Raw genomic sequence first — 27269 nt, 5'->3', positions numbered from 1 at the left:
CCCTTCTCCCTTCTCCCTTCTCCCTTCTCCCTTCCCCTTCCCCTTCCCCTTCCCCTTCCCCTTCTCCTTCCCCTCCCTCCTTCCTTCCTTCCTTCCTTCCTTTTTTTGTGGGTCATGGGGCTTGAACTCTGAGCTTGGGCTCTGTCCCTGAGCTCAAGGTTAGTATTCTACCACTTCAGCCTCAGTGCTGCTTCCGGATTTTTCTGCTTAAGTGGTACTTAGGAACCCTGTGTTTCATGCCTGCTAGGCAAGCACTCTACCACTAAGCCATATTCCCAGCTCTGAAATCTTAATTCTACCACTTAGTTACTATTTGGCCTAAATAATTTATTTTCATATTCATAAAATATTTTATTATATTTTTGTATATTTAGCTCTTAAACCTGAAAAAGTGAAACTTGCTGCCTGTGGAAGGAACCACACATTGGTTTCAACAGGTATAGTATTCAATCTTTATGACTTCCTGCCCAGATTTTATTAATATAATACTTATTATCATTCTATATATTTTACATATTTATGCATTTATATTGCTGTATTGACTAATCTATATTTATATGCTTACATATGTATTTAAAATATTTATGAATGTTATATATAATTTATTAATCTGCTTTTATTTCTATATATTATACATTACACATTTAATATTGAATAATATGTAATGTTTTACTTGAGATTATATCACATATGGCATGATACAGAATACATAGGTTATAAAATATATTAATATGTAATATATAATATATATCAATATTAAATATATTAATTCATATTATGTTTATTATATACACATAGTATATGTTAATGCATAGCCATTGTGGAGCTTGAACTCAAGGCCTATATACTGTCCCTGAGCTCTTTTGTTCAAGGCTCTGTCACTTTGAGCCACAGTACCACTTCTTGTTTTCTAAGGGATAACTGGAGATAAGAATGTTACTTTTAGCCAGGCACTGGTTGCTCAATACCTGTAATCCTAGCTACTCAGGAGGCTGAGATGTGAGGATTGTGGTTCAGAGCCAGCCCGGGCACAAGAAAGTCTGTAAGACTCTTATCTCCAATTAACGAACATTAAACCAGAAGTGGCGCTGTGGCTCTAGTGGTAGAATATTAGCCTTGAGCTGAGGAGCTCAGGGACAATGCCCAGGCTAGCCCCATGACTGACAAAAAAAAAAAAATCTTATAGATTTGGCTGCTTGGGTTGGTTTCTAAGTATGATCCTCAAATCTCAGTCTCCTGAGTAGCTAGGATCACAGACATGAGCCACTGGCCACTGACACATATTATATTGTTAAATTACTATATATTATATGGTAATTATGCTCATTAATTATATTTATTATATTAGATGAAAAGTGAGGTCTTACTTTGGTAATAGAAGGTATTGTAAAATTACTATAAGTACTATCTTGTCATTAAAATGTGTTGAGTACAGCTAGGCACCGATGGCTTATGCCTGTAACCATAACTACTCAAGAGGATGAGGTCTGACAATCACAGTTCAGAGCCAGCCTGAAGTGGTGCTGAGGCTCAAGTGGTAGAGCTCTAGCCTTGAGAAAGTCCAAGGACAGTGCTCAGGCCTTGAGCTCAAGCCCAGGACTGGCAAAAAAAGTTCTTTCTGGCCCAATTCTTCTCTACCTCAGTTCATACTTGTTTTCACTATTAATAAAAGAAATATGTATAGTTGTAGTATTTTAATGTTTCTTTTCCATTTATAGAAAAAGGCAGCGTGTATGCTACTGGAGGAAATAGTGAAGGGCAATTGGGACTTGGGGATACTGAAGAAAGAAACACTTTTCATCAAATTAGCTTTTTTACCACCCAGCATCAAATTAAGCAGCTTTCTGCTGGATCTAATACTTCAGCTGCACTAACAGGTGAATGAAACTTGTTTCCATTTCTGTCTGGGCCATATGTTTTCCTTTTGACTACAGTACACCATCTTCAGTAAACTTAAGATAGTATCACTGTTAAATTTTTTCAATTGACTCCTAGAATACATTGAAAGTACAACTTTAATCTTTATGTATATTTTGAATAAGAATACGATTAATTATGTACTTAGAAGGTTATTGTTAAATTTTAACTTCCTTTGTTTGTCTACTATTTTGAATATTCTTTTTTCTTGCCTGTCCTGGGGCTTGAACTCAAGACCTGGGCACTGTTCTTGGGCTTTCCCTCAAGGCTAGCATTCTACCACTTGAGTCACAGCACTACTTCTGGTCCTTTCTGTGTATGTGGTTCTGAGGAATCGAACCCAGGACTTCATGCATGCTAGGCAAGCACTCTACCCCTAGGCCATGCTCCCGGCCCTACTTTGGTTATTCTTAAGTATTGGTTTATTATTACTAGCTTATTAATTAATCCTGAAAATTAGACTTGCAACTTCAACGGAAATTGTTACTAGAAATATATTGATGTATATGTTGTTAAAATATAGGCTGTAAGCCAGATGCTAGTGGCTCATGCCTATGATCCTACTAGATATTCAGGAGGCTGAGATCTTACCATTCCAGTTCAGAGTCAGCCTGGGCAGGAATGTCTATGAGACTCTTTTTTTTTGCCAGTCCTGGGCTTGGGCTCAGGGACTGAGTACTGTCCTTGGACTTTCTCAAGGCTAGCACTCTACCACTTGAGCCTCAGCATCACTTTCAGCTTTTTTCTAAGTATGTGGTACCGAGGAATCAAACCTGGGTCTTCGTGCATGCTAGGCAAGCACTCTACCACTAGGCCAAACTCCCAGCCCCTCTATGAGACTCTTATCTCCAATTAATTATCAGAAAACTAGAAGTAGAGCTGTGGTTCAAAGTGGTAAAGAACTAGCCTTGAGCATAAAAGCACAGAGACAGTGCCCAGCCTAAGTTCAAGTTCCATGACCAACAAACATTACAAATAAAAACAAGAATATAAACTAGGGCTGAGAATGTGGCTAAGTGGTAGAGTGATTGCCTAGCATGCATGAAGCCCTGGGTTTGGTTCCTTTGTACCGGACGTGGTGCTGTGGCTCAAGTGGTAGAGTGCTAGCCTTGAGCAAGAAGGGACAGTGCCTACATCTTGAGTTCAAGCCCCAGGTCTGGCAAAAAAAAAGGAATCATATAAAAGAAGTTGAAGTTAGAAGAGAAAAAAATGATCTGTTGGAACTATAACTACATTAAAAGCCCCACTACCTTTTAAAACTTTTTCTCCCCCTATTTTTTTGTAGAGGATGGAAAACTTTTCATGTGGGGTGACAATTCGGAAGGGCAACTTGGCTTAAAAAATATAAGTAATGTGTGTGTTCCTCACCAAGTGACCATTGGGAAACCAATTAAATGGATCTCCTGTGGATATTACCATTCAGCCTTTATAACAAGTAAGACAGTAAATCATATCATCTCTTTTCTAAGTTATCACTAAATGAGTAAGATAAGAAATGATGTGGGGGTGGAAGAGGGAAAGTGGGAGAAAAACATAGGAAGGGGTATCAATGTTCAAGACTTAATGTACCCACTATCTGACGAATGTAACTACAACCCCTGTATACACTACCCGGACACTAAAATACAATAAAAATAAATCATACACTGAAATAAATAAATAATGTGGGGCTGAGAATGTGGTTTAGTGATAGAGTGCTTGCCTATCATGCATGAAGCCCTGGGGTGTTTTCCTCAGTACCACATAAACGGAAAATGCTAGAAGCGGCACTGTAGCTCAGGTGGTAGAGTATAAAGAAGCCTTGATCAAAAGAAGCTCAGGGACAGTGCCCACTCCCTGAGGTCAAACCTAATACTGGCAAAGAAAAAACATGCTTTGTCCATTCAATGAAATGATTTGGATATGTTTTAGGTCACAGTATTTCTCTTTTTTTCCTGTTTTTTTTTTTGCCAGTCCTGGGCTTGAGCTCAGGGCCTGAGCACTGTTCTTGGATGTTCTCAAGACTAGAGCTCTACCACTTGAGCCTCAGCACCACTTCTGGCTTTTTTCTATGTATGTGGTACCAAGGAATCAAACCCAGGTCTGTGCATGCTAGGCAAGCACTCTGCCACTAGGCCAAACTCCAGGCCACTATTTCTCCATTTCTACAATGAGTGTTTTATAACTTGAAACTCTCTGACATGAAAATTTCTTTTTTTTTGTTTGTTTGGGTTTTTTTTTTTGCCAGTCCTGGGCTTGAGCTCAGGGCCTGAGCACTGTCCTTGGACTTTCTCAAGGCTAGAACTCTACCACCTGAGCCTCAGCACCACTTCTGGCTTTTTTCTATGCATGTGGTACCGAGGAATCAAACCTGGGTCATCGTGCATGCTAGGCAAGCACTCTACCACTAGGCCAAACTCCCGGCTCCTATTTGTTTTTTTTTTTTTTTTTTGCCAGTCCTGGGCTTGAGCTCAGGGCCTGAACACTGTCCTTGGACTTTCTCAAGGCTAGAACTCTACCACTTGAGCCTCAGCACCACTTCTGGCTTTTTTCTATGTATGTGGTACCGAGGAATCGAACCCGGGTCTTCATGCATGCTAGGCAAGCACTTTAACCACTAGGCCAAACTCCCGGCCCTTTTGTTTTGTTTTGTTGGGGTTTGAATTCTGGGCCTGCACACTGCCTGTGAGCTCTTCACCTCAATGCTACTCTACCACTTTGAACCACTGCTCCACTTCTGGTTTTCTAGTGATTAATTTGCTTAACTTTTGTGCCTGGGCTGGCTTTGAACTGTGATCCTCAGATCTCAACCTCCTGGGTGGCTAGGATTGTAGGTGTGAGCCACTGGGACCTGGCCTGTTTCATGTAAGTGAGCCATAGATATTCCTTGTTGAGAGCCAGAATGAAAATTAGATGGACAAGAAGAGTGCAGTATGGGAGTTTTTTTGGTAGGACTTTTCTCAGTATCCTTAATTTTTCTCTTTATTAAACCCACTAACAATCTTTTATGTCTTGGACCTTATTATTGTCTTTATCTATACTAGTAATAGTAGAAATACAATCATGGCTTTCCATTGGATTCATAGTTTTTATAACAATAAAAGCATCTTGGGGATGATTCATCCTCATTTTATATATTTACTCTTTATGCTGTGGATCATATTTCAGGGTTAGGAAAGTGCTAAATGACTGGTTCCAGTACATTCCAGAAATATTAGTCAGTTGCTAGTAGGATGATGCTAAGATCAAGCAAACCTGGTTTTGTTGATATTGTTTACTACTGTATCCCTGATGATAATTACCCAATGATGGAGCAAGTTGATTTTACCAGTAAACTCCGACTAAATTATTAGGCATGCAAATAGAATTGTTTATCTTAAACTATAATGACTTGACTACATTGCACTCTTTAGTTTTTGTGATTGTCTTACATTTTTGAGCATGAAAATGTGTACTAAAAGTCCATGCTTTGTTCATGTTTATGTCAACATTCATCACTTTACTCTGCCTTCAATAGTAGATGGTGAACTTTACACATTTGGAGAGCCTGAGCATGGAAAATTAGGTCTTCCCAGTAAGCTGCTGACCAACCACAGATTACCTCAGCGGGTGACTGGAATTGTTGAAAGGGTGTTGCAAGTAGCCTGTGGTGGAGGGCACACTATTGTTCTCACAGGTATGCATGGAACATACTGTTATATAGCATACTGTTATAGTCTGCTTTCTGTGATCACTAATGACATTTAAAAAATCTTTTTTTTAGTGGGTCATGGGGCCTGAACTCTGGGCATGGGTGTTGTCCCTGAGCTCCTCAGCTCAAGGCTACCGCCTTATTCCTGGGCCTGCGCATTGTCCCTGAGCTCTTCAGCTTGAGGCTCTTGCCCTACCCCTTGAACCACAATGCCACTTCCTGTTTTGTTTTGTATTTTTTTGCTAGTCCTGGGCTTGAACTCAGGGTCTGAGCATTGTCCTTGGACTTTCTCAAAGCTAGAGCTCTACCACTTGAGCCTCAGCACCACTTCCGGGTTTTTTCTATGCATGTGGTACCGAGGAATCGAACTTGAGTGTTTGTGCATGCTAGGCTAGCACTCTACCACTAGGCTAAACTTCTGGCCTGCCATTTCCTGTTTTTTAATGGTTAATTGAAGATAAGAATCTCACTGACTTTAGTGTCTGGGCTGGCTTTGAACCGCAATCCTCAGATCTCAGCTTCCCAAGTAGCTAGGATTACAGGCATGAGCCACCAGTTTCCCATATCACCTTTTATTCCTATAGTTATATACATCCTATATATACATATATCTATTCTGTGCAAGAATTTCTTAAGTAGGAAAAGAAGATCTTATTTTTTGCCAGTCTTGGGGCTTTAACTCAAGGCCTGGGGACTATCCTTGGACTTTCTCAAGACTTGTGCTATACAACTTGAGCCATAGAACCACTTCCAGCTTTTTTTTGTGGGTCATGGGGCTTGATCTTGGCCTAGGCACTGTCCCAGAGCTCTTCAGCTCAGGGCTACCACCCTACTCCTGGGCCTGGTCATTGTCCATGAACTCTTTAGCTCAAGGCTACTTCCCTACCCTGGAGAGAAGCCCCACTTCCCATTTTCTAGAGGTTAATTGGAGATAAGAGTCTCAGGTCCTTTTGTGCCCAGGCTGGCTTTGAACTTTGATCCTCAGATTTCAGCCTCCTGAGTAGCTAGGATTACAGGCATAAGCCATTGTGCCTGGCTCACTTCCAGATTTTTTATGTATGTGGTACTGAGGAATCAAATCCAGGGCTTCCTGCATGCTAGGCAAGCAGTTTACCACTAGGCCATGCTCCTGGCCCCTTTAATTTTATTTGTACTTGCACAATTAACATTTTCATGACCTTAATACATTTAAATAACAGAAAATAATGCCTGGCTCAGTTTCAAAGATCCCTTTCTTCGTATATTTGTATTCCATATTTATCTTATTTTAACTAATTTTTATAGAAGCTATTTCTTCATGGTATTTTCTAGTGTTGTTATTTTTTTTCTTTCTTTCTTTTCTTTTTTTGTGGATTATGGGGCTTGAACTTGGCCTGTGTACTGCCCCTGAGCTCTTCAGCGCAAGGCTACCGCCCTACTGTTAATTTTTTGAAATATTTATACTATATAGCATGAGAATTTCTTTGTAATTTTATATTTGTTACAGTAACTCATTAAAAACAGTAAAGTTTTATGGTTTATCCCCTATTGTTACTGTATCTGACTTTGGTACCTGGTGTATTGTATATGTTTATTTGAATTAGGGAAGGGAAGTGGAAAAACAAGATAATGAGACAAAGGACAAAGGGTGAACCTATGTAATAGCATTATTAACAATGCAATATGTTGGAAATGAACTTTACAACTTGGGAGGGAGTAAGGGGAGGGAAAGTGGGAAGGGATAACAATATTCAAGAAGTCATGTACTCATTACCTTACGAATGTAAATTTAACCCCTCTATATATCACCCTGACAATAAAATAATCAAAAAGTAAAGTTTTAACTTACACATAATAAAATGTTATAATCTTAATGTTATGTGATCTTAACATCACTTTGGGTTTCTGACTTATTTTTGGTTGGTGGTGGGACTTAAACTTTGGGCCTGGGAGCTGTCCCTGAGCTCTTTAGCTCAAGACTTAATGTTCTACCACAGTGCCATTTCTAATTTTTTAGTGGATAATTGGAAATAAGGCTCTCAGGGACTTTCGTGCCCTGCCTGGCTTGGAACCACAGTCCTCAAATCCCAGCTTCCAGAGTAGCTAGGATTATAGGTGTGAGCCCCTGGCGTCTGGAGGGCTTCTGAGTTTTATAATTAATATAACATGTAATTTTTTTACATGTGGTACAGAGTACTGAATCCAAAGCAGGTGCTCTATCACTGAATTTTACCCCTAGCCCCGAAATTATATCTTACCGAATAGATTATTTCTTCTTTTTTATGCCAGTCCTGGGGCTTGAACTCAGGGCCTGAGTACTGTCCTTGGGCTTTTTCCTCAAGGCTAGCACTCTGCCACTTGAACCACAGCACCATTTCTTTTTTTTCATATATTTTTATTGTAATTAATAGAAGGGTTACATTATATTCACCAGATAGAAGGTGAATTACTTCACATACATTGATACCCTTTGTCATGTCTTGGTCCCCATTTCCCACCCCCCCAACCCCACCCCTCATCTTGTTTTCCTCCCTTCCCTATCCAACTTGAAATAACCAAATACGCATATCTACAATATATCAGATAACCAGGTGAAATACTATAACAATATGAGATAACCAAGGGACAGTAAAAGAGATGAGAGATAACATAGTACATTAAGGACAACAAATACTCATTATATGGCTTTTGTTTCTATATCCTGGAGGTCCTTTCGTTTAGCATCATTCTATATGGCCTTATGTATCTAGGTTTTGTTCTATTGTAAATCTCTGCTAGGAGAGCCTAAGGTTTCCACTGTTTATGACAAATGAGGGAAACCATTGAGCCTATGTTCCTTTGAGTCTGGCATACTTCACTTAATATGATTTTTTCTAAGTCTTTCCATTTCCTTACAAATGGGGCGATGTCATTCTTTCTGACAGCAACATAGAATTGTGTATAAATACCACATCTTGTTGATCCACTCATCAACTGAGGGGCCATCTGGGATGGTTCCATATCTTTGCTATGGTAAATAGTACCCACAGCACCATTTCTGGCTTTGTCTGTGTATGTATTACCGAGGAATTGAACCTGGGTCTCTTTATTTCTATAGAAAACACTGCTCATGCCTGTAATCCTAGCTACACAGGAGATAGATCTGAGGATCCCAGTTCAATGCTAGTCTAGGCACTAAAAGCCCTTAAGACATTATGTCCAGTTAATCTCCAGAAAACTGGAAGTGGCGCTGTGGCTCAAGTACTGGAGCACTGGCCTTGAACTCAGAGACAGCATCCAGGCCCAGAGTTCAAGCCCCACAACCGACCAAAAAAAAAAAAACCACTGTTCACATTAATAATAGTGAAAGGCATTAGTTTACAGTGAAAACATTTGAAATATTTTATGTCCTTTTATGGCTGTGTATAAAAGATAAAATTAGCCAGGCACTGGTGGGTCACACCTATAATTCTAGCTCCACCAGAGGCTGATATCTGAGGATCACAATTTCCAAGCCATCCTTGGAAGAAAAGTCCATGGGACTCTTATCTTTGATAAATCTGCTTAGAAAAAGCTGGAAGTGGCACTGTTCAAGGAATAGATTCCTCGCCCTGAGCACAGAGAAGGGCATGGATATCAGCCAGGCCTAGGACTGGCCAAAAAAACAGATAACATTAGACTCATAATTTGTTTTTACAACTGTGTGTCCCTTCAGTTTTCTCTTCAGCATTGAAAAGTTTACACATGAGTATTAATCCTTTCGTGTATGTGTGGTTGTGGGGCTTGGACTTGGCCTGAGCTCTTCAGCTCAAGGCTACCAACCTATTGCTGGGCCTGTGCGCTGTCCCTGAACTCTTCAGCTCCACCCTACCCTTGAGCCAAGCCCCACTTCCCATTTTCTAGAGGTCAGTTGGAGGTAAGAGTCTCAGATCCTTTTGTGCTCCAGCTGGCTTTGAACCTTGATCCTCAGATCTCAGCCTCCCGAGTAGCTAGGATTACAGGTGTGAGCCATGGTGCCTGGCTAGTATTACTGTTCTTATATGTGGGTATTTCTTTTGGAGGCAGTTAACCTTCATTATAAAAGTTATATATCACAATTCTTTATAAGATATCCAAGTGACTGCCTCTGTTGGAACTTTTACTTGTTTTTGGCCCTTTCCTTTTAGAGAAAACTGTATATACCTTTGGACTGGGACAATTTGGTCAGCTAGGCCTTGGCACTGCTCTTTTTGAAACTTCAGAACCCAAAGTCGTTGATCATATTAAGGATCAGAAAGTAACTTCTGTTTCCTGTGGAGAAAATCACACGGCTGTGATGACAGGTATGTATTAAATGGTCTGTTTTAAATTACAGATCTAGGTTTATGTTATCACAAAAAAAGAATACATGGAACAAGTTTATTCTCAAAGGAATAGTGATTAAGAAAAAATTGAATTTTTTTTTTTGCCATCCTGGGGCTTGAACTCAGGGCCTAAGTTCTGTCCTTGCGCTTTCTCAAGGCTTTCCTTCTACCACTTGAGCCACAGCACCAGTTCCAGCTTTTTCTGTGTATGTGGTACTGAGAAATCAAACCCAGGGCTTCATGAATGCTAGGCAAGCACGCTACCACTAGGCCATGCTCCTGGCCCTCTGGCTTCTCTTAAAAAAAAAAGAAAGTTTACTTATTGTTCCTGTACAAGTGATATACAGAGAGATCACATTTATATAATTCAGATAAAGAGTACATTTATTAGTTGGGTGTGGTGGCCCATGTCTATAATCCTAGCTACTAAGGAGGCTGAGATCTGAGGATATAGTTCAAAGCCATTCCCTAAAGAAAGTGAGTCTCTTATCTCCAATTAATCACTAGAAAATGGAATGTAGAACTGTGGTCCCAGGGGTAGGGTGGTAGCCTTGAGCTGAAAAGTTCAGGGATACTGCCCAGGCCGAGTCCAAGCCCCTTGACTGACAGAAAAAAAATACATATATTTTTTAACAATGTCATCCCTTCCCTTACTCTCTTCCATTTTTTCCCTCCTGTCCCCACCCACAAGTTGTATAGTTCATTTTCAACCTGGTGTTTAGTGAGTGCCACTGCTGCATTTATTTACATGTTGTCCCACCATTTATTTGCCCCCCCCCTTGTCCTCCTAAAGATAGATAAAGAAAAAATCAGGACAAAAGGAAATGAAAACAAAAACAAAGAAGAAAAAAAATTGTTGTTTCCATTTTCTGAAGTTCTTTTTATGGGGGGTGGGGAGGAAAGTGGTCATAGGGCTTGAACTCTGGGCCTCAGCATTGTCCCTAAACTTCCTTTGCGTAAGGATAGCTCTCTACCACGTGAACCACAGTGCCACTTCCAGTTTTTGGCCGTTTAATTGGATATAAGAATCTCACTGATTTTCATGCCCTGTCTGGCTTTGAACTGCAATCCTCATATCTCAGCTTCCAGAGTACCTAGGATTACAGGCATGAGTGAGCTACCAGTGCCTGGCTGAAGTTCAGTATTGATAAATATTATTTTACATGGTCAGATGCAGGTATTGCCAGACTTAAAGAAACATAGGTTGCATGGTTTCCCTCATTTACAGTAACTAGAATGTGCCTATATATCTACAAGTAAAAAAATTAAAAAATACACAGAGAAATGATAAATTATTCAGGTCTCTTGCTTTCTCTTTTATTAGGAGAAATATTTCTTTGGCCTTAACTCTCAAACTCAGTGTTATTAATAAAATAGGATGAAGAATATTCTTCCTTTATATATTCAGTTATTTAGTAGTAAGTAATGGCTATACTCTAGGGTGTAAATTCTTTTATAACAAAAGCGTTTGTAGTTTCATTTTTTTCTGTCTAAAAATGAGGTATAAAGTGTCAAAAAGCCAGAAACATCTAACATATTAAAAATAATCCAAGTGCTTCTATTTCTATTTTATTCTCCTGTTTTCAAAAAAACTCCTTCTAACGTAGACCTCATCTAATGCTAACTAATTAAATTAGGGTTAAGCAAATTTAGTGTATTACCAAGAATCTCTTCTCCATACAACCCTTTAGAAAGGATAACTTAGCCATTATCAGTTGTTAGTGTTAACATAACATGTAATAGTACTATGCAGAATATAAATAAGTATTTCTTTCTTATCTAACAGAACATATTGATATGTATAAAATTTATCCTTACTGCAAGATCCTAATCTGTTTCTCTGTCTTGATTTTCATTTTTAGTCTACTCTAAATTGCCATTCATAGTAAATATAAGCCATTTTTTATGGATCATCTGACATATAATTACATTTTAAGTTCAGGTTTTTTTAATAGTTTTTGTCAGTTGTGGGGCATGAACTTAGGGCCTGGCACATGTGCCGGTCCGTGAACTTTCATGGTCAAGACTAACTTCCTACCAAGGGCCTGTGCACTGTCTCTGAACTTTTGTGGTCAAGACTAACTTTTCTACCACTAGGAGCCACAGCTCCACTTCCAGTTTTCTGGTAGTTAATTGGAGATGAGTCCCATGAACTTTCCTGCCCAGGATGGCTTTGAACCACAGATCCTCAAAATTCAGCCTTCTGAGTACTTAGAATCACAGGCATGAGCCACTAGCACCCAGCTTCAGGTTTTTGTTTGTTTGTTTTGTTTTGTTTTGTATTCTGTTGGTTGTGTGACTTGAATTCTGGCCTGGGCACTGTCCCTGAGCTCGTCAGCCCAAGGCTACCACCCTACCCCTTGAGCCACAGCCCCACTTCCGGTTTGATATTGGTTAATTGGAGATAAGAGTCCCACTGACTTTAGTGCCAGGCTGGCTTTGAACTGCGATCCTCAGATCTCAGCCTCCTTAGTAGCTAGGATTATAGGTGTGAGCCACTGTGCCCAGCTTCAGTTAAGTTTTAATTAAATCTTCTGATGAAGACTTAAAGGACAAAAAAATAACTTTTTGCTCTTCTATCTTGTCTAAGGGGCAAGTGTTAAAGATCTTCTTTTTCCTCTAGGACCATTGAGAGGTGTGTAATAAGTTTCCTGTAAATTCCTGCCAGCTTATTAGTATAGCTGGCTTATTTTTTTCCTGATAGTCCTGGGACTTGAACTCGGGGCCTGAACTCTTTCTCTAAGCATTTTTTAAAATTATTTTTATTGTATTTTATTTTGGGGGTAATATATAGAGGGGTTACAGTTACATTCGTCAGGTAGTAGGTATGTTACTTCTTGAACATTGATTACCCCTTCTCTCCCAGCATTTTTTCCACAAGGCTAATGCCCTACCATTTGAGCCACAGCTCCACTTCTAGCTTTTGGTGGTTAATTAAAGATAAGAGTCACGGGGAGGGGCCCGTAGTTTGGCCTAGTGCCTAGTGTTAGAGTGCTTGCCTAGCATGTGTGAAGACCCGGGTTCAATTCCTCAGTACCACATACATAGAAAAAGCTGGACGTGGTGCTGTGGCTCAAGTGGCAGAACTTTAGCCCTGAGAAAGCTCGAGAACAGTGCTCAGGCACTGAGTTCAAGCCCCAGGACTGGCAAAGAAAAAGAGCCTCAAGGACGTTCCTGTCTGAGACATTCCTTCGAACCTCAATATTCAAGGATTACATATGAGAGCTACTACCACCAAGTGAGTGGCTCTTTTTTTTTGCCAGTCCTGGGGCTTGAATTCAGAGCCTAGGCACAATCCCTGAGCCTCTTTGTGCTCAAGGGTAGCATTCTTCCACTGGAGCCACAGCACCACTTCCAGCTTCTTTTTCCAAGTCTGGGCTGGCTTAGAACTGTGATCCTCAGATCTCAGCTTCCTGAGTAGCTAGGATTATAGGTGCCCAGCGTGTCTCATGGATAGAAGTCAAATCAGGCAGATTCTAGCAGAGTTTGTTTATCAAATAAAAGAAAAATCAAATTTGAAAGGTGAAACTTAATAGAACATTTTTTGGGGGATGCCAGGAGCATGGCCTAATAGTAGAGTGTTTGCCTTGCGTGCCTGAAGACCTGGCTTCGAGTCCTCAGTACCACATAAACAGGAAAAGCCAGAAATGGTACTAGCTCAAGTTGTTGAGTGCTAGCCTTGAACAAAAGAAGCTCAAGGACAGTGCCCAGGCCCTGAGTTCAGGTCCCAGGATTGACAAAATAAATCAGGATCAAACAAAGAAGGAGCAAGGGATATGGGTAATAAGGAGTATGCTTAAAAAGAAATATCTAATAGTAAAAATTATAAGAATCTAAAATTGTAAATACTAGTTATCAGTTTCTTTAAGTGGAATCTGTTACCTCACCACTCTGGTCCTAGGACTTTAACTCTGAGTATGGGTTCTGTACCTGAACTCTTTTCTCAAGGCTAGCAATCTCTGACTTGATCCACAGCTCCACTTCTGACTTTCTGGTTTTTAATTGAAGATAAGGGTCTCATGAACTTTTCTGTGTAGGCTGGCTTCAAACCATGATCCTCAGATCTCAGCCTCTTCATTAGCAAGGACTATAGGTGTAAGCCACCCAGGTGTGGCTGGGTTTTATTGTTTTGTTTTTTCGTTTTTTGTAGTTTTTTTTTTGAGGGGTTGAATCTTTCAGTCTTTATTAAAAGGCCAGAAACTTCATTGCATACTCCTGCATCAAAGACCAGCAACCAGCAAATACACTTAACACTGTTAGGAAATTGTGCTACGAAGGCCATAGAGGAGAGAAAACAACAATACCAACAAACCAATTCAGCCCTCTGAACTGGTATGCCATGGTGACCAGAGAAAAGCCAGGAGATGGGAAACAGGACAGGAACTCAAAGACACACAGCACGGTGTCCTGGATGTTTTTATAATTTTTTTAACTAGTTAGTTACTTTTTATCTTCCAATCATCCTATTCAACCCTAGGATTTTGTTAATGTGCAGTCGTTTTTGTTTTCTAAATCAGAAGTCCCAAAATAGGAGTCATTTATTTCATAGCATAAAAGTCTTAGTGCTTTCAATGCCCTTTAAGGAGATTTAAAAAATTTGTAATCTGAACCAATTGAACCCTTTATAGTATGATTAAATCACTTTTCTTTTCTTATTTTTTTTGCCAGTCCTGGGCCTTGAACTCAGCGCCTGGGCACTGTCCTTGGGCTTTCTCTAGGCTAGAGCTCTGCCACTTGTGCCACAGCACCATTTATGGCTTTTTTTTTCTATGTATGTGGTACCAAGGAATCGACCCCGGGTCTTCATGAATGTTAGGGAAGCACTCTACCACTAGGCCAAACTCCTGGCCCCATGTCACTTTTCTTAAGATTGATACTACTCCTTCCTTTGTGCTCTGGGCTCATTGGTTGCTTTTTCACTTCTTTTCTGATTTATGTTTTCTCTTGATTCGTGCCTGGAGGGCCTACCTAAAAGATTCCACATTCTTTTTTTATATTTTTTATTGTAATTAATAAAAGGGTTACATGATATTTGCCAGATAGAAGATTCCACATTCTATTCTTACATTAAAACTTTCTTTAACCATTAATCAAAAGCCTTCTTAATCGGCAGACTCTTCTGTGTACCCCTGATTTCTGCTTCAAGCCACTTAACACACTTAAGATGTAGGGATGAAAGAGGAGTATGGACTAATAAGGAAAAGTTTAGAATAGGTTTAGAAGTGGCAGCACACAAAATTGTTTTTTAGAGAGAAGTAGCAACATTATTCATCATGAGCCCAAGTGTAAAAGGCATCAAGATATTGGTATGGAGACAAGTCAGTATGTTTGGTTAGCTCATAACATTTCCTTAGGCAGAAAGTTGTAGAATGAGTTCAAGAACTGAGTGACTCAAAGACACATTTATATTTAACTAAATCAGTGGTTCTCTACCTTAGCCAGATTTATTCTTCCAGAAGACACATGGTACTTGTAGACATTTTTGTTTGTCAAAGCTGCAGAGAAGTGTTGTTCTACTGGCATATAAGAGAGTAGAAGCCAAGGATGATGCTAAATATCCCATAATGTACAGGACAGACCCACACAATCCAAATGTCAGTAGTGCCAGTGTTAAGAAACTTGGACTTATCAGTGATCTGAGGATAAAACAGATAGTATTGAAATGGAAGTCAGAATACAATAATCTCATTTTCCTTGAGAAAAGTATATCTCAGATAGATGATGTTTATTTATATATCATCTATCTGTAGAGATACATCATTTATCTATATACATCTTTCTGTTTCAGATGATATATATCTTAGATCGATAGTATATATAAGATTCAGTATTGTACTGCTGTTCTACACAATATCTTCTATTATAAGAACTTACCTTCACAAACCACCAAGGTTTAGTGAGCTATGCTGAGTTTTCATTGCACGATGTTACATGTATAGAAACACAAACCAGGGCCGGGAGTTTGCCCTCTTGGTAGAGTGCTTTCCTAGCATGCACGAAGACCTGGGTTTGATTCCTTGGTACCACATACTTAGAAAAAGCCAGAAGTGGTGCCGAGGCTCAAGTGGTAGAGTTCTAGCCTTGAGAAAAATCCAAGGACAGTGCTCAGGCTCTGAGCTTAAGCCCAGCACTGGCAAAAAAAAAAAAAGCCTTAGAAACACAGACCATAGACAGTGTGGGAAGATCAATGGACCAGATTAAATTTAATGCAGAATTTGGTGGGAAGATTATAATTGCAGTATAAATTAGTATATTTGACTGTTCACAAATAGAGCCATACAAGTATCACTTTTGTAATTTTCTTCTTTTTTTGTTTGCATTTTAGACATAGGTCTTATGTATACTTTTGGAGATGGCCGCCATGGAAAATTAGGACTTGGATTGGAGAATTTTACCAACCAATTTTTTCCCACCTTATGTTCTAATTTTTTGAGATTCGTAGTTCAACAGGTAAGGGTATTACATGTTTCTTTATATTTTCATACTCTTAGGTTAGAGTATTTTAGTATTTTTTTGTGGGTTGTATGGCTTGAACTAGGCCTGGGCACTGTCCCTGAGCTCTTTAGCTCAAGGCTACCACCCTACCCTTGGGCCTGGGTGTTGTCTCTGAACTCTTCAGCTCAAGGCTACTGCCTTCCCATGAACCAAGTCCCACTTCCCGTTTTCTAGAAGTAAATTGGAGATAAGAGTCTCAGGTCCTTTTGTGCCTGGGCTTGCTTTGAACCTTGTTCCTCAGATCTCAGCCTCCTGAGTAGTTAGGATTACAGGTGTGAGCCACCACACCTGGCTTATTTTAGTATTTTAGAGAAAATGAACAGACTTGGGCACAGTGGCTCACGCCTATAATCCTAGCTTCTCAGAAGAGTGAGATCTGAGGATTGCGGTTCAAAGCCTGCCTGGGCACTAAAATCTGTGAGAATCAAATGAACCACCAGAAAACTGGAAGTGTTGCTGTGGCTCAAGGGGAGTGTGGTAGCCTTGAGCTGAAGAGTTCAGGGACTGGGCCCAGGCCCAGAGTTCAAGGCCCATGACTGAAAAAACAAATTCTTTGAATATTGGTTCATGGGCTGGGTGTTTGGGCTAGTGGTAGATTGCTTGCCTATCATGCATGAAGACGTGGGTTTGATTCCTAGGTACCACATACATAGAAAAAGCTGGAAGTGGTTCTGTGGATCAAGTGGTAGAGTGCTAGCCTTGAGAAAGCTCAAGGACAGTGTCCAGGCCCTGAGTTAAAGCCAGGACTGGCAAAAAAGTTGTTTGAATATTAGTCTTATTGTTCCATCTTAATCCATGGTTACCTGCAAGCATTTAACTTAGAAAATATTCATGAGAAGTAAAAGGGTTAGGCTTGGAAGTTATTTTTTTTTGCCAGCCCTAGTGCTTGAACTCAGGGACTTAGCATTGTCTCTGAGCTTCTTTTGCTCAAGTCTAGCTCTCTTCCAATTGAGCTACAGCACCATTTCCGGCTTTTTCTGTTTATGTGGTACTGAGAAGTTAAAACCAGGACTTCTTGCATGCTAGGCAAGCATTTTACTACTTACTCACATTCCCTGCTCCTCATATAAATTTTTCTAGTAGAACTTTTATTAAAATATTTCAAGTTTTTATTTATTGCTCTAAGACTATAACCTAGTCTATGCTGGAAGCTTGTGGCTCATGCCTGAAATCTTTATACTATAGGCTGAAAGCTGAGAAGCATGGTTCATAGTCAGCCAAGGCATCAAAGTCTGTGAGATTCTCATCTCCAATTAACTAGCAAGAAGCAAGACATAGAATTATTTAAGTAGTAGAGCTCTAGTCTTGAGTGAAAAAAACTAAAAAGAAAAAAGGGACACCTGCCAGGCTCAGAATTCAAACCCTAACACATACACACACACAGCGTGTGCATGCTCGCATGCACGTGTGTGTTTGATACCATTGTCAGTCAATTTTTCCATGGATTTACTTGCAGATTGCTTGTGGTGGTTGTCACATGCTAGTTTTTGCCATCCCTCGACTTGGTGTAGTAGAAGAAATGGAATTTAATGAAGTAAATGAGCCTCTTTTCCAGTCAGCTTCTTCTCTGCCCACCACCTGTATGACCTCAGGGAATACACTCCATAGAACTGTATCAGCACGACTGCGTCGGAGGGACCAGGTACAGTTGTGGTCTACTTTACATCTTGGTATTGCCTAGCATTGCAAAAAAAACTGAAGAAAAATTATTTTCTTTTGAAATCAAAGAAATGACTTCTCAGGTAAAATTGCAAATAAAATGATCAGAGTTGAATATTTCTAAATTTTAAAAGTGAGTTTACAGTTAATTCATTGAAGATTCAAGTTAGAATATTAGCCCTTATAGACCTTGCTTATTACCTCAGAGCGAATGCTGCATTTTTTTTTCATTTGTATGCGGATTGACTTGTACTTTCAGTTATTACAAGCTTTTTGCTATTATTGTGGTATGAACACTTAGCATAACAGCCTTTTAAATGTACAATGTAGTGTTGTTATTGTAAACAAAGTGACAGCTGATCACAGAAATAAGAACTGAGTTTGAGAGAAGGAACATTCATTCTCAAGTTTAGGAATGCTGTCATTTAAAATTATGGTTCAAATAATACTTATTTTTTTAATGCAGAAAAGTTTATGCTGGTGTTTTATACAACATCATAGTAAGTTTATTTAACCTGCTTATTTTAAAGGAGACACCATCACATTCTTCTCAAGGGCAATCACTGCCTCCAGTAGAGGGGACTGGCAAAGGAACTGCTTATTTTTCACCCAGTTCAGTCCCTTTCCGTTTGCCTCGGTGTAACTTCCCTGAGAAAACCACGTTTGAGCCTGGAAAGCTACTAGAGTCAGGTAATACTTGCTATTTGCTTCCAAGAGAAGTATCACTTTCATTCCTATTGTTTTTCATGTTTTTTAAGATAATCTGTCCAGTTTATTAAAGTGATCCAGTTAGATCTTGTGAGTGTATTTATATTAAAATATAAATGGTAACAAATATATAGCTACATATAATTGGGCAGCAGTTACTCATACTTGTAATGTGGCTCACACCTGTAATCCTAGCTACTCAGGAGGCTGAAATCTGAGGATTGTGGTTTGAAGTCAGCCTATATGACTCTAGACAAGAGGTGCAGATTTGAAGATTATGAATATAGAGAATGTACTTAAAGTTTATAAAAGTGAATACTCTATTATAGATTAGAAGAAGAAAAGTATGGGACCAAGGCTGTCTCCATTTAGAAGTTGAAGGAGGAAGAGCCAATTAAAAAAATTCTACCTGTCTTAAAGTTGGCAAAAATGTAGAAGGGAACCTAGAGAACAATATCATGAATGCAAATACTGCTCAAAGATAGGAAAGAAGCTCAGAGAACATCCAGTGCATTTGCTATCATGGAGATGAACAGTAACCTCAAAAGTGCAATTTGAGGGGCCGGGAGTTTGGCCTAGTGGTTAAAGTGCTTGCCTAGCATGCATGAAGACCTGGGTTCGATTCCTCGGTACCACATACATAGAAAAAAAGCCGGAAGTGGTGCTGAGGCTCAAGTGGTAGAGCTCTAGCCTTGAGAAAGTCCAAGGACAGTGCTCAGGCCCTGAGCTCAAGCCCAGGACTGGCAAAAAAAAAGTGCAATTTGAGGGAAAAATAAGAACAGAAATCATAACATTAGAGTGGATTTATAAATGACAAAAGTGCAAATGAAGGCACGATAGGCTCCATAGAAGTTATTTTGCCTATTTGGTTATGAAGTAGTTTAGATAACTGAGTTGGCAGCTAAGAATGATATGTGGTATGAATGGGAAATACTGGAACACATTTGTGTGTCTGTGGAGATAAGCCAGTAGTTTCTAGAAGAACTGGATATACTAGAGACAAGATACAAAGCTCTTTGAAAATGGCAGAGGCTGATATACGCAGCAGTCTTTGGTAAGAGGAAAGATACCATCCCTTTTAGTGGGAAAATGAAAACATGGGTAAAGTTATAGGTAATTGTGTGCATTTGTTGGTAAGACCATCTAGCAGATCTAGTCTGGTGACATCTGTTTTCTTAGTCAAGTTTGAGGCAAGGCCATGCTAAATAAACCACTCTGTATTTTCCAACTTTACATTCTGTGTGCTCTCCCATCTTTCCGTTGTAATACTTTCCACATTAATCTTCCCCAGCTGTAGGTTAGTTCCCACATCCTCACCTATCTTCAGAGGATCTCTGATATTTATGAAAATAAGTATAAAATTTTCCATGTAACTATCTCTGGCTCTATGTCTCAGTAAAATTTTCTTTAACCATAAATCTATGGACCAACCTGGTATAATCTACAATGGGAACTGCCCAGATGTAAGAATACAATTAAGATGTGAGTCATTGGGACTTTCTCTACCCACCCTCCTAGTACTTGAACCTGGGTAGTATTTATTCCAAAGGATTAACATCTTCCTGTCCATATGAATGAGGCAATTGTTATCTAATTAGAAGCAAATTTGTCAAACAGAAAATATTTTAAAACATGTTATCATTGTGATTGACTCTAAACATGACATTAAAGACTTTTAGTAAAATAATACCCATGCTTTGTATTATAGAATAACTTCTGTATTCTGTTCAGTTGTATTTCCCTTTTCATTTGAAATCTGGATTTTCTTTTTACCTCTTAATTATTCAGAGTATTTTCAAGATCTGATGACCAAAGAAATTGATACAGAAAATTCTCCTCCAGCAATGGAATCAGAAAGCATTGAAGAAACTTCTGATATCTTAAATGTGGTAAGGATTTCCTACTTTTTTTCTATTTTGTATGAATTTAAGTTCACCATATGCTTATGTGTGTATATATACATATATATGTATGTTCTATATTCTTATGTTCATCAAAAGGTTTGTGTTAATTTTTCATCCATTTTAGGACTTGAATTCTGGGCTGGGCATTATCCTTGAGCCCTCCTTTTTGTCCTCCCTTGCCCTCCTTTCACCCCTTACCTAACAGTTTATCTTTCTCTTTTCAAATCAGTTTTTTTTATAGTTTCCACTTGTGAGCAAAAGTCTGCACTATTTGTGTGTGTGTGTGTGTGTGTGTGTGTGTGTGTGTGTGTGTGTGTGGTTCATTTTGCTTAGCTTAATGTCTTTCAGTTCTATACATTTTCCTGAAAATGACATGATTTAATATTTTTGTGGATAAGTAATACTGCATTGGGTATATATGTCATATTTTCTCTGCCCATTTATCTGTTGACAGACACTTAGGCTGATTCTATATCTAGCTACTGGAAATATTGACTCAGAAAGTATGGGTATGCAGGTATCTCTTTTAAATGCTGACTCCATTTCCTTTGACTATGTATCAGGAGTAGTATAACTGAATCATATGGCAGTTCTTAGATTTTGAAGGAATCTCCATATTGTTTCCTTTACTGGCTGTACTATACATCTCTACCAGCAATTTCTAATAATTCTTTTTGCTCCATATCTTTATCAGCAATTGCTATTTTTTTGTGGGTCATGGGGCTCGAATTCTGGGCCTGGGTGCTGTCCCTGAGCTCTTCAGCTCAAGGCTACCACCCTACCCTTGAGACCACAGCCCCCCTTCCTGTTTTCTAGAGGTTAATTGGACATAAGGGTCTCGTTCTTTAGTGCCTGGGCTGGCTTTGAACCGCAGTCCTCAGATCTCAGGTTTCCTGAGTAGCTAGGATTACAGACATGCACCATGGTGCTTGGGCTAATTGTTGTTTTTTTAAAAAAAGATAAGGTGCTTAACCAGTTCTAACAATACCACTTGTAGAAGAGACTGTCTTTCTTCCATTCTATTTTTTTTGCATTTTTTATTGTAATTAGTAAAAGGGTTACATAATATTTGCCAGATAGAAGGTGCATTAATTCACGTACATTGATACCCTTTCACATGTCTTGGTACCCATTTCCCTCCCCCCCCACACCTCTATTTTTTTGACTCTCTGAACAAAGATAGGTCTGGTTGATTTCTCGATCTTCATTCTATTCCATTGGTCCTCAGGCCTGTTCTTGTGCCAGTACCAAGCTATTTGGTTACTATAGCTCTGTAATAGAGTCTAAAGTTTGGTATTGAAATTCCTCCTGCGCTGTTCTTTCTGCTAAGAATTGTTTTTGCTATATGGGGTCTTTTATTATTCCATATGAATTTTTGGATTGCTTCTTCTATTTCTTTAAAGAATGACATTGGGATGTTGCTGGGTACTGCATTGAATTTGTAGATAGCCCTTGGCAAGATTGCCATTTTCACGATGTTGATTCTTCCAATCCAGGAGCATGGGAGGTTTTTCCTATTCATTTCTGGATTTTGTTCCATGTATGTTATACCAAGGGATCAAACCCAGATCTTCGTGCGTTCTAGGCAAGCACTCTACCACTAGGCCAAACTCCTGGCCCTTGACTCATTTTTTTACATTACTTGTGTTTTGTGAATTTTTTCAAGTTTCTTATATGTTCTCAATATTAATCCTCTATCAGAAGACTAGCTTTGCAGATATTTTTTTCATTCTGTCGATTGTCTCTTCATTCTGCTGTGCAGAAACAATATTATCTCATTTGTCAATTTGTCCTTCATTTCTTGAACTGTTTGAATCTTTTTTTTTTTGCCAGTCCTGGGCTTGAGCTCAGGGCCTGAGCACTGTCCTTGGATTTTCTCAAGGCTAGAGCTCTACCACCTGAGCCTCAGCACCATTTCTGGTTTTTTTGGTACCAAGGAATCAAACCTGGGTCTTTGTGCATGCTTAGGCAAGCACTCTACCACTAAGCCAAACTCCCGGCCTGAACTGTTTGAATCTTATTAGGAAATTGTTTTCTCTGCTAGTATCTTGAAAGCCATCTTAAGTGTTTTCCTTTAGGAGTTTCAAAGTTTTAGTTCTTAAAATTAAGAGTTTTGATTCACTTCTAGTTGAATTTTTACAAAATGAGAAATAGGGAGGTCTAATTTATTTTTCTTCATGTAAATATCCAGTTGTCCCAGCACTATTTCTTTAAACAATTATTTATTAAGCCAGATGCTGGTGGCTAACACCTCTAATCCTAGCTGCTCAAGAGGCTAAGATAAGAGGATAATGGTTAAAAGCCAGTCTTTGGGGAAGTGGGGCTGTGGGTCAAGGGGTAGGAACTGAATTGCTCAGGGATAGCACCACTGCCCAGAGTTCAAGCCCTATGACCCACAAAAATAAGAAAAAAAGGTATGGGGGCTGGGAGTTTGGCCTAGTGGTAGAGTGCTTGCCTAGGATGCATGAATGAAGACCCAGGTTTGATTCCTCAGTACCACATATATAGAAAAGGCCAGAAATGGTACTGTGGCACAAGTGGTAGAGCTGTAGCCTTGAGAAAGTCCAAGAACAATGCTCAGGCCCTGAGTTTAAACCCCAGGTCTGGAAAAAAAACCTACAAAACAAAAAACAAAAATAGCTGGCCACAGTGTCTCAAGTCTATAATTATAGCTACTCAGGAGGCTGAGATCTGGGGATCACAGTTCAAAGCCAGCCCGGGCACTAAAGTCCTAGGGACTCTTATCTCCAATTAACCAAAAGAAAACTGGAAGTGGTGCTATGGCTCAAGGGGTAGCCTTGAGCTGGGATAACAACCAGGCCCAGAGATCAAGCCCTATGACTGACAAAGAAAACCCCCAAAACCAAAAATAAGGCCAGCCTGGGCAGACAAGTTCTTGAGGGCCTTATGTCTAATTAACCACCAGAAAACTGGAAGTGGCACTGTGGCATAAAGTGGTAGAGCATGGGGCCGGGAGTTTGGCCTAGTGGTAAGAGTGCTTGCCTGGCATGCACGAAGAATCAGATTCGATTCCTCAGTACCACATACATAGAAAAAGCCGTAAGGTAGCAGGATGTGGTGGCTCACACCTGTACTCCTAGTTACTCAGGAGGCTGAAATCTGAGGATCACAGTTTAAAGCCAGCCCTGGCACTAAAGTCCTAGAGACTCTTACTCTTATCTCCAGTTAATCACTAGAAAATGGGAAGTAGGGCTGTGGCTTCAGGGGTAGGGTGATAGCCTTGAGCTGAAGAGCTCAGGGACAGCACTCTGGCCCAGAGTTCAAGCCCCATGACCCAAAAAGAAAAAAAAAGACAAAAAGAAAAAGTCAGAAGTGGTGCTTTGGCTGGCCTTGAGAAAGCTAAGGACAGTGCTCCGTCCCTGAATTCAAGCAGGCCCCTCAACGTTGTTTTGGTTTACATTTATTTTTTTAAATTTCTTTAAAAATATTTTTAATTTTTTTAATATCGTGATAATGTGTAGAGGGGTTACAGTTACATTCATCACATAGTAAGTGCATTACTTCTCACACTGATAACCCTCTCATGTTTTTGTCCCATTTCCCTTCCCTCACCCTTCTCAATGGTGTGCATTTCTTTTATGCCCAGAGATGTCAAGCTTTTCTTCATGTATCTATAGGCCATTTTTATTTCTTCTTCAGAGAAGTCTCTCTCTAGCCCAAGGCCAGGAGCTTGGCCTAATGATAGAGTGCTTGCCTAGCATGCACAAAGACCCAGGTCTAATTCCTTGGTACCATACTCATAGAAAGAAGCCAGAAGTGGTGCTGTTGCTCAAATGGCAGAGCTCTAACCTGGAGAAAACCCAAAGACAGTGCTCAGGCCCTGAGTTCAAGACCCACGACTGGCCAAAAAAAGTCTTTAGCCCACTTTTCAATGGGTTGATTTTTGTTTTGAGGATTTGTTGAGAGATTCAATTTTTTGCGCTATATATGTATGAAGCCCTTGTCTGTTGTATGGCTAGTGAAGATCTCCCACTATGTGGGTTTTCTGTTTAACTTACTAGCTAGGGCCTTTGCCATACAGCATCTCTGAAGTTTAATGTAGTCCCATTTGTCCAAACTTTCCTTAATTTGTTATGTTTCTGGACCTTTATTAAGAAAGTTTTGACCTGTTCCAAGGGGGTCCTAATATACCTTCTATTTCTTCATGTAAAAGTTTTCGGGGTATCTGCTTTTACCTCAAGGTCTTTGATCCGTTAGGAATTGATTCTGGTTCAGAGTGACATATAAGGATTCAACTTTAGTTTTTTTACAGGTGTTTAATGAATTCTGCCAGCACCATTTGTTAAAGAGGTTGTCTTTCTTCCATGGCTACCTTTTCAAAGGTTAGGTAGCCATAGGTTGGTGGCTTGATTTCTGGGTCTTCAGTTCTATTCCATTGGTCTTCAGGTCTATTCTTGTGCCAGTATTAAGCTGTTTTGATCACTATATCTCTGTAATAGTGTCTGAAGTTTGGTATTGATAGTCCTCCAGTGCTGTTCTTTCTGCTAAGGATTGTTTTTGCTATACTGGGTCTTTTATTATTCCATATGAAATTTTGGATTGCTTCCTCTATTTCATTATAGAAGGACATTGGGATATTGATGGGTATTGCGTTGAATTTGTAGATAGCCCTTGGCAAGATTACCATTTTCATGATGTTAATTCTTCCAATCTAGGAGCATGGGAGGTTTTTCCACTTCCTTAGTTCTGCTCTAATTTCCTTTCTCAGCTTTTTAAAGTTTTCATCATAAAGGTCTTTACGTCCTTAGTTAACTCCTAAGTATTTAATTTTCTTTGAGGCTATTTTAAAAGGAGTTGCTTTCTGGATTTTTGCCTCACTGTTCTCGTTGTTGGCAGATATTTGATATTTTATGATGTGAAAAGATCTGGATATTCTATTTATTCTTATTTATTTAAATTGCTATCTGTAATATTTTCATGGAGGTGTCTTTTTTTAGACTGTCCAAGGGTTTAACTTTCTTTTTTCATATATTTTTTGGCCTTTGTTCTTTTTTTTTTGCCAGTTCTGGGGCTTGAACTCAGGGCCTGGGCACTATCTTTGTGCTGGGAAAGCACTCTACCACTAGGCCTTGTGCCTGGCCTTTTTCATATATTTTTTATTGTAATGAATAGAATGGGTACATGATATTTGCCAGATAGATGGTGCATTAATTCCCATACATTGATACCCTTTCACATGTCTTGGTCCCCATTTCCCTCCTCCCCACCCCCACCCCAGTTTTTTTGGGGGGGGCTGGCTTTTTCAGGCCTGGGCTTGAACTCAGGGCCTGAGCACTGTCCTTGGGTTTTCTCAAGGCTAGAGCTCTACCACTTGAGCCATAGCACCACTTCTGGCTTTTTTCTATGTATGTGGTACGGAGGAATCGAACCTGGGTCTTTGTGCATGCTAGGCAAGCACTATACCACTAGGCCAATCTCCCGGCCCCTCTTGGAGGTGTCTTTAAGCTCCAATATTCTTTTTGTTTTCTTTTTTGGTTGGTCATGGGGCAGGTACTCAGTGCCTGTGTGCTTCCCTGAGCTCTTTCTTTTGTCCATCAAGGATAGAACTTTACTATTTTGAGCCACAGTACGACTTCTACTTTTCTAGTTGTTAATTGGAGATAGGAGTCTCAAGGACTTTCCTGCCTCGGCTGGCTTTGAACCGTGATCCTTATAACTCAGTTCACTAAATAGGATTACAGGTGTATAAAATCCAATATTCTGTCTTTTCCTTGCTCTAGTTTGTTATCGAGGTTTTTGACTGAGGGGTTTTTTTTTTTGCCAGTCCTGGGCTTGAGCTCAGGGCCTGAGCACTGTCCTTAGACTTTTTCAAGGCTAGAGCTCTACCACTTGAGCCTCAGCACCACTTCCAGCTTTTTTCTATGTATGTGGGTACCGAGGAATCGAACCTGGGTCTTCGTGCATGCTAGGCAACCACTCTACCACTAGGCCGAACTCCTGGTCCTTCTTGACTGAGTTTTAAAATCTGAATTGTTGAGATTTTTGTTTATAGTATAGTTGTTCAGCTCTTTTTTCAGAATCTCTCTCTATTGAAATTCTCATTCATATCCTACATTTTCTTCCGTAACTTGTTCAAGTATTTATTCATATTCTCTCAGATTTCATTGACTTTTTAATCATTCTTTTAATTTTTTGTGCAGCACTTCATCCACTTGGATATCCTGGGGATCTCTTACAGTTACAAATTTTTGGAGATGATCATCTTGCCTTGTACTTTTTTTTTTCTCTTTTGTCAGTTGTGGGGCTTGAATTTTGAGCTCTTCAGCTCAAAGCTAGTGCTTTACTACTTGACCCACAGTGCTACTTCCACTTTTCTAGTGGTTAATTGGAGGTAAGAGTCTTATGGACTTTTGTGCCTGGACTAGCTTTGAACATTGATCATCAGAGCACAGCTTCCTGAGTAGCTAGGATTACAAACATGAGCCACTGGCACCAGCTGTATTTTCATATTTTTTATGTCTGTGTTGCAATTTGCTGGGATGTATATTGCTTTCACGTTTATGTGAGGGTTTGCTTAGTAAGAAACATTCTTCTATAATGTGTCTTTAGGTATCAGTTAGTGATGCATTGAGTTTAATTTTAATTGGACGTCAT

The 27269-nt window shown here is 39.6% G+C and overlaps 1 protein-coding gene across 1 annotated transcript in view; it reads left to right on the top strand.

Moving 5' to 3' along the window:
- Window positions 1–27269, top strand: part of LOC150040574 (X-linked retinitis pigmentosa GTPase regulator-like) — a 60616-nt gene that overhangs the window by 4550 nt on the left and 28797 nt on the right. Inside the window, exons 4-12 of the mRNA XM_090326666.1 lie at window positions 375–437; window positions 1719–1877; window positions 3203–3352; window positions 5414–5572; window positions 9712–9867; window positions 16214–16338; window positions 17840–18025; window positions 18573–18732; window positions 20539–20639. Of these exons, the coding sequence (XP_090182792.1) occupies window positions 375–437; window positions 1719–1877; window positions 3203–3352; window positions 5414–5572; window positions 9712–9867; window positions 16214–16338; window positions 17840–18025; window positions 18573–18732; window positions 20539–20639 (1259 nt within the window). The remainder of the gene's footprint in view (window positions 1–374; window positions 438–1718; window positions 1878–3202; window positions 3353–5413; window positions 5573–9711; window positions 9868–16213; window positions 16339–17839; window positions 18026–18572; window positions 18733–20538; window positions 20640–27269) is intronic.

Source organism: Megascapheus bottae, chromosome X (assembly GCF_031878675.1).
Source record: "Megascapheus bottae isolate mThoBot1 chromosome X, mThoBot2.hap1, whole genome shotgun sequence".
NCBI lineage: Eukaryota > Metazoa > Chordata > Mammalia > Rodentia > Geomyidae > Megascapheus > Megascapheus bottae.
Note: the sequence above shows the minus strand (reverse complement) of the source record. Positions and strands in the feature narration are given on the sequence as shown.